The 8300-nt window shown below is 48.2% G+C and overlaps 1 protein-coding gene across 1 annotated transcript in view; it reads right to left on the reverse strand.

The window, feature by feature from the left end:
- Positions 1 to 7325, reverse strand: part of RPTOR (regulatory associated protein of MTOR complex 1) — a 425613-nt gene extending 418288 nt beyond the window's left edge. The window contains 1 exon segment of the mRNA XM_023729162.1: positions 7110 to 7325. Coding sequence (XP_023584930.1) covers positions 7110 to 7271 — 162 coding nt within the window. The 5' untranslated portion in view covers positions 7272 to 7325.
- Positions 7326 to 8300: the final 975 nt, after the last annotated feature.

Genomic DNA, 8300 nt, shown 5'->3' on the forward strand with positions numbered 1-8300 from the left:
GTTGACACATTTCATTCTGCACTATCAGAGAAGAATCACACTCATTAATACCGCCGTGCTCTCATAAGAAAAGTTTCTTAAGTATTGGGAAGCTGTCAAGCTCACAGTGGCAGAAACAAGTTTTCCAAAGCTCTAATTTTCACTTAAAAGCTCAGATTTTATCACTGGCAACAAAGACTGTCAGCTGTTTTCCTTGAAGTGACAGACTGACTCCACTCATTGTCAGACAGTGTCTGCCAAACACCAGGTCTGAGCCCCCAGAGTCGGGCTGCCAGTCCCTCTTTCAGGCCGGGCCACAGCTCCCAGAAAGGAGCAGCCAGTTCAGCAAGCAGCCCACAAGCGCCTCTCCTCCAGGTCCCATCAGACCGGGAACGCCACAGGCAGGCTTATGGGAATGCCCCTTGCCATCACACAAAGTACTAAGAGGGCGGGTAGGAAGAGTGGAGATTTAATAGGAATACTTTTTCCCGCTTCGTCAAGAGCATTCTCAAGTGAAACTGGATTTGTTGTTGTTGTAGTGTTACTGTGAAGGCACAGCAAAGGAGCAAACAATTACTAGCACAGCCTGGCGCCGCTGCCTTGTTTCCCACCAGACGCCAGCAGCTCTCCCCGACAGCTTCTGCACCATCAGCGCAGACACCAATGCGTGGGAAAGGCCAGCAGCAGCTCAGCGCTGTTATGAAGGCAGCTTTGACCTTGCAGCCCCCCCGAACGGCCTCAGGAAGGCCCTGGAGACCGTGAAGTGACCTTGGAGACGGCTAAGCCATACCAGTGGCATTATTTTCCGTCTGCTTAACATTGGCCTGCTGCCTACTTTTGTATCCGCCTCCGAATTATCCTCCCATTCTGTATTTTTGTTTTGGCCCCATGACCCCTCAACGGCCTGAACCCTTCAGCCGAGACGCTAGGTGCAGCTGGCTTGTTTTCTCACCAGGCTTTGTGTCCAGCTCCACTTCCTCCCACCGCTGCCCACGTCCCTCTGGACAAGCCATTTCGTCAAAGCCTCGGTTTCCTCACCAGTAGCGTGGGGACGATCACCCCTCACCAACTTAGTGCGCTGCTGAGCCTTAAAAGCCAGGAGCGATGTGAAAGCCCGACGTAAACCATTCACTTTCTCGTCAACACACTTTTATCGACTACGGGCCGGCGGGCACTGTCCTACGTACTAGCATCAACAAGCTTTATGCTAGAAAGCTTACTTCCAGGGGAGAAGGTGTGGATAAAAATATCAAAAAATAAAGAGTGACCAAGAGCGACCCGGGAGCTGCACTGGCCCAGGTGACCAGGGAAGGCTTCTCTGAGGACGGTACTGAGAGCCTGGGTGCAGACAAGAGAAAGACAGGTGTGCAGACGCCAGAGAGAAGGGCACTCCGGAATTCCCATCCAAGGAGCAGACAAGGCAGGTGGGCCAGATTGCCAGGCTTTGTGGACCACGGCGAGGAGCGTGCATTTCACTCGGCACGGAGGAAGCCTGTGGAGGGGGCAGTAGGCAAGGAATGCGGCTGCTCACGTTTTTAAAAGACCATTCTCATCACCCTGTGAAGAATCGACTACAAGGCAAGAGTGGATGGAGGGAGACCAGTCAGGATGTTCCTGCAGTCACCTAGACAGGAGGTGACGGTTGCCTGGACGAGGGTCCCACGGAATGAAGTGGTTCTGCTGATGAGCTGGCTCCCCTGGGTGGTGCAAATGGTTAACATGCTCTACTGCTAACGAAAGGTTGGGGGCTCCAGGCCAGAGGCACCTCGGTAGAAAGGCCTGCTGATCTACTTCCAAAAACTCAGCCAGTGAAACCCCACGTAGCACAGTTCTACTCTGACACACGTGGGGTCACCATGGGTCAGAGTTGACTTGACAGCAGCTGGAACAGATGAATTGGTTGGGCCGGGAAGAGGGAAAGGAAAGAATTAAGGATAACTTCCAGAGTTACAGCTTAAACAAGTGAGTGAATGATGGTGACTGTGTGTTGCGATGGCGAAAGCTGAGGCAAAGTAGGTAATTAGCTATCAGAAATGGGGACTTCCAGGACAGGTCACAACTAAAGAGTCACTCACCACATACAGATGGCATTTAAAACCACGGGCCTTGATGAGACCAGCTAGGGAGGGGCCTATGTAGAAAAGAGAAAGGGGATCAAGATCAAGCCCTCGGGTACACCAACACTGAGGGGTCAAACGGCAGAGGAGTCAGAGAGGGAGCAATTCGTGATCTAAGAGGAAACCCCGGAGTTTTATGAAGACGCGCAAGCGAGGAACAAGCTTCTTGAAGGAGGGGGTGGTCAGCTATGTGGAGTGCTGCTCTGAGGTCAGATAAGGTCAGGACAGAGAGCAGCCTTCAGATTTCCCAGGGGATGATGACCATGTCAAGGAGCCCTGGTGGCGCACAGGTTATGCACTCGGCTGCTAACTGAAAGACTGGTGGCTCGAACCCACCCAGTGACTCTGCTGGAGAAGGGCCTGGCGATCTGCTTCCATAAAGATGAACCCCACTGCTGCTGAGTCAATTCCAACTCATAGCGACCTTAAGGGACAGAGTACAACTGCCCCATGGAGTTTCTAAGGCTGTAAATCTTTACGGAAGCAGACTGCCACGTCTTTCTCCCACGGAACAGCTGGTGGGTTCGAACCGCTGACCTTTCAGTTAGCAACTGAGCACTTAACCACTGCACCACCAGTGCTCCTTTCCATAAAGATTACAGCCTAGGAAACCCTATGGGGCAGTTCTGCTCTGTCACATGGGGTCGCCACGAGTCCAAATCTACTCGACAACAGTTAAGAACAACGATGGCCATGTCGAGGCAGTCTCGGTGGAGCAGAGCGAGGCCTAACTGCAGCAGATGGAGAAGAGAGCGAGGGCCAGCAACTACAGTATTACTATTTACCCTCACTCACAGGACAACCTAATCACTTCACGGTCCAAGTATTAGTTCAATGTACCTACTCTGCTTCATCTGTGACTAATTCAAAGAATGGCTACAAAGCAATGCTGCTAAGTCTAGAGATGGCTTGGAGGTAGGGAATGTGCTTCCTCATGGTTTCATAGTTACAGCTCATACACACATGGAGATATAGTGTGTCTGTCCCAGGGTTTTATTTTTAGAGCAACTGCATCAAGCTCTTCTGACTCCACTCCACACATGCAAGGCTGCAAGGCAAGCGCCATCTGAGACTGACTGTCCCCACCTGCCCCACTTTCCAGTGGAAAAATGAACTGTGGAAACTCGAAAGTATGACAGGAAAACACAAATGGGGGAGATATATACACAGCTGTTTTAGCCAGAGGTATATGGACGACTCATTTTAAACCGCAATTCATGTATAAGTCTAGTTACTAGAAAATGCCAAGGCAAAAGCACTGTTCACGTGTATAGGTATCATTCACTACACATTGTAGAATTAACCAAGCAACAAACAAATTTGATAATAATGGTACTAAACTAACAGTAACTTAACAATGAAACCACAATAACAACGGCATTTGAAAACTAGGACCAATGAAACGAAACGTGTGGGAATCCCTACGGGGCTGCGGCAGGACTTTGGAAGAATGTGGAATGTTGAGCGGCAGGTAAACTTCTTGGAGTCTTCAGTAAACTTTGGTAGAGATGTAAATTTTAGGACTCCATAACAACTCCCCTAAACAGGACACCAGTAAGTAGTCATGAATATACACACGAAATAAAAGTATATGGAATTACACATTCATCACAGGAAGAAACAAAGACTGGGTTTGCATTTTTGGAGTAGTCAATGGCCTGCTGGGAGAGCTGGTCTACACAGTTCCTGGTGTAGTGCAAGAGGCCCATATAGGCTTTTCGACAACACCGCCCCCTTAGCCTACTGACGGCCACATCCAGTACGGTGTGACGGTGTGGCCTGGATGCCTATGTGTTCAAGACTCCTAGAATCAGAGCAGCCGCCTGTAATTGTCATCATGGAGCAGACGTCAACTCAGGTAACATGGGGTCTGTTTTATCTGAATTCATTCCAGTGTTTAAAAATTGGAAGACTTCACATTAAAAAGTTTTCTAGGGAAGGGAAGGAAAGAGAGATGAAAACACAAAGGGAAAGAAAGACAGGGCCAAGGTCCAGCTGCCTCCTTCAGATTCGATATGTGCACCCCCTCCCCGTCACTGTTCTTACCCTCCAGAAAGCCCACCAAACACTGAGTCAAACGTCAGCTGCCATTTATATCTACCTTGTGCTGTTATCCTTCTTACGCTGGGCCCACTGCACTTATCTTTGTTATCTTCCTGCTCTTTGTACCATTTGAGTTTGAACTTTGTCTCAGAAGGGTGTGCTGAGAAGGCCCCTCAGTGTCTAACAAGAGGAAAGGGACTTCAAGGACTCTTTAAGATGTCAAACTCTCACAAACTTAACTTAAACTGTTAGCTGTAGATTTTCTTCTTTAAATAACTCACCAAGGTAAGATACAATAAATTTCTTCCCTGGCTCCTTTCTAAGCAGCAATGTCACTAGTTACTCAGAGTCACAGAACTTTTCTTTCTTTTATTAGGGAATGTTTATTGTTCACAAATTAACATTTTAATTAAAAGGTCAAATCAAATTGGTCCCAACCCGCTTGTAGCAAAGGAGAATGAAGAACACCAAAGACACAAGGAAAGTATTAGCCGAAGAGACTAAAGGGCCACATAAACCAGAGACTCCACCAGCCTGAGGCCAGAAGAACTAGATGGTGCCCAACTACCACCAATGACCGCCCTGACAGGGAACACAACAGAGACTCCCGGATGGAAAGGGAGAAAAGTGCAAAGCAGAACTCAAATTCATATAAAATGACCAGACTTAATGGTCTGACAGAGACTGGAGGAATCCCCGAAACTATGGCCCGCAGATGTTCTGTTAACCCAGAACTGAAACCATTCCTGAGGTCCACTCTTCAGACGGGACCAAAAAGCAAAAAATAATACATGTGAGGAGCGTGCTTCTTAGTTCAATCAGATACACGAGACCAAACGGGCAGCTCCTGTCCGGAGGCAGGAAGGGACAGGAACTAGTTGAATGGACACAGGGAACCCAGGGTGGAAAGGGGGAGTGTGCTGTGACATTGTGAGGATTGTAACTAATGTCACAAAACAATATATGTATAAATTTTTGTATGAGAAATTAACTTGAGCTATAAACTTTCACCTAAAGCACAATTTTTTTTAAAAAAAAAGGTCACGCCAAAAACCAAACCAAACACATTGCCATCAAGGCAATTCCCACTCATAGTGACCCTGTAGGACAGAAAAGAACTGCCCCATAGGGTTTCCAAGGCTGTAATCTTTATGGAAGCAGACTGCCACATCTTTCTCCTGTGGAGCGGCTGGTGGGTTTGAATTGTCAACCTTTCGGTTGGCAGCCAAGCCAGCAGGGCTCCTTAAAAGATCAAAATATATCCACTAGGCAGTTTTGAACAGTTTGAACATAGGTTTAGGGTAGCAGAGGGAACCACATTTCAAGAGAAAAAAAAAGCGTCCTCCAAATAGAATAAAAAAAATGATTAAACAGAGTTGCTTTAAAAATATTTTTTTCTCACATATACACAGCAACCATAAGTTTTCAAATATATAATTAGTACTAAAGATGTCCATGTTCTTGTACGCCCTCAAGTCGACTCCAACTCATCACAACCCTACAGAACAGAGCAGAACTGCCCCACAGGGTTTCCTACGCTGTAATCTTTATGGGAACAGATCACTAGGTCTTTCTCCCTCAGAGCCGATGGGTAAGTTCGAACCGCCAATCCTTCAGTTAGCAGCCCAACACTTCACTGTTGTGCCACCAATCAAAAAAAACCCAAACCCATTGCTGTCGAGTTGATTCTGACTCACTGCGACCCTATAAGACACAGTAGAACTGCCCCCATAGGGTTTCCAAAGAGAGGCTGGTAGATTCGAACTGCCGACGTTTTGGTTAGCAGTCGAACGCTTATCCACTGCACCACCAGGGCTTTGTTGTGCCACCAGGGATCCTTAAAGATATCCACAAGACAGACTTCACACAACCTCTCCCAATGACCATTTATTTTACACTTTAAGCTACTTTTGGGTGAAACTCGTTTCCCTAGCCTTTTAAAAATAAGCCAAATCAATAACTGATTACTAGTGACCGGCTAGCCAGAATTACCACAAGTGGAACCTTACACAGGTTCAACGTCACACACTAAAAAACAAGACTCTTCCAAAAACATACACATAAGCCTAGAGCAAATCACACCATACTATAACACCAGCTTCCCCTTTTTACACCTCTGAAATGTTCAAATAAATAAAGGCAGCCTTGAAAGAGAAAATAAATTACAAAAAGACGAATGACAAGTGTGCATGGATGAGACGGCCCCATGCTTTTGCTCTGAAGACCAGGAAGTTGACATTGTTGATTAATCACACACGTTCAACACAGTTGGCTTTCTTTTTTCTACCAGCTGCTTGTGAGTCACTGCCCACACTCCAGCACCAGTGGGACCCCCTAAAGCCTGGACCCAAGTCCCAACCCATCATGCCCTAACCCCACTATTGAAGAAAGTCTACCTCCAAGTTACACCAACGTGAAACCACACAAAAGGTGTGAAGTTCGGATTCAAGGCAAATCGTTTAGAAGACAATGGCGAAACTCATTGTAACTTTAAAATAACTTTACATTAATAAGTTACTAGCTGAACATTTTCCAATAATCTTGTTTCCAGCATACTGTATAACATTAGACTTCACTCAACTTGGGGGGGGGGAGTAGACTAACCACGTGGGTGCAAGTATTAGTTTATATCCCCAGTCATCTTTCCTCAAAGTCTGAACAGCACCAAGTATATCAAAGAGCATGCAAACACTTGCAATTGCAGGATTTTCAAATCTGCTTCACTTTTGTTGTCTGAATTAGAACTTAGTTTAAATTGAATTAGCGGTACCCAGTGAATAATCACTAAAAGAGCCTTTTCCATTCTCAGTTAAAAACTAGAGTCTAAGATGCGTTTTCCCTTTTACTTGACTTGCAACATGTCGGGGGAGGAGCGGGGGTGGAAGGCGCTTCCCCAAGGACACTCTGGCTCTGAACTTTCCTCGCTGGAAAAACTACCAAGATCCAGGAGCGCCGTCAGAATCCACTTACCCGATCCTTCATCCTCCAGCTCTGAGCTAAGGATTTGGAGCCTTCAATTTTCTCACAGTGCCTCTTTTTCATAAAAGCCAACGGTAGGTTCCAATCTGTAAGGTCGGCCTCATCTTCCTCCCCAAGTCCCAGAAGAGGCGACTGCAGCATCTCGGACTCCATCAGCGGGGGAGGCGGCGGGGGAGTCCTTGGCAGCAAGCGCTCGAGAACCTCCAGCCTTAAAAACTAGTGTGCACCCGATTTGGTGAAATAAGTAATAAAAAAAAGAGGGGGATAGAAAAGGGAATGAATGGAGCGTGTGCGAAGACCCTCACTCGGGCAAAAAGTCTTAGATCCTTATCTTGAACACTGCGCGGGAAGTCGAAGGGGGGTGGGGAGAGCTGGGGGGAGATGGGGCAGCCCCAGGAGCTCTGCAAAGACTCGTACACCCCCAGATCCCAAGCCACTGGCTGCTTCTGGGGCTGTACGTTCCCGGAGGAGCTGCGAGCGGAGCTGTCAAAAGCGTGAGCGACTTCGGGCCTCAGGATGACCCTGCTCTCGGCCTCCAACGCCTCAGATCCGAGGACAGGCAGGCCACCCGCTCTTGGAGCCGGTTCGCCGCCTGAGCTGAGGTCTCCGGCCGAGGGGAATAGGTTCAGGGCGCCTCGGGTCTCCTCCAGCCACTCTCAGCCTTGTGGGTCCCGCACTCGCCTGAGCTGCTGCAACCAGCGCCAGGATCGGCCCATCGTGCTCGCCCGCCGCGGGTTCCTCAACCCCGGGTCCGCGCGGCCTGGCTGGCCCTGGCCCTCGGCCCCCGGCCCCGTGACTCTCTCTTGCCTGAGAACGAATCCTGAGAAACGGGCGGCAAGGTCCCGCGGAGAAAACGAGTAACGTGGGCTTATTGGGTTTGGGGAGTTTTGCCCTCTGGTTTGGAGCTACAGTGAACTCTTCTCATCAGCACATCAAGGAGGACGCCATATTGCCAAGACCCAGAATGCATCGCTACCTACGGCGTGATTAACAGACCAAACTTGCTCAGAGCGTTCTCGCCGCGGTTCTCTGGATAAAGCGAGGAAAGAGAATCCCCTGCCCCCGTTACCTCGGTTACCACAATTCAGCCTCCCATGGTTCACCACCTGTCGTTCAATAAATACGTGATGTTAAAGTCATTCCTAGAGATGATACCATACTAAATTAATTAATTTTTTAATT

This window comes from Trichechus manatus, unplaced genomic scaffold (assembly GCF_000243295.1).
Source record: "Trichechus manatus latirostris isolate Lorelei unplaced genomic scaffold, TriManLat1.0 scaffold00028, whole genome shotgun sequence".
NCBI lineage: Eukaryota > Metazoa > Chordata > Mammalia > Sirenia > Trichechidae > Trichechus > Trichechus manatus.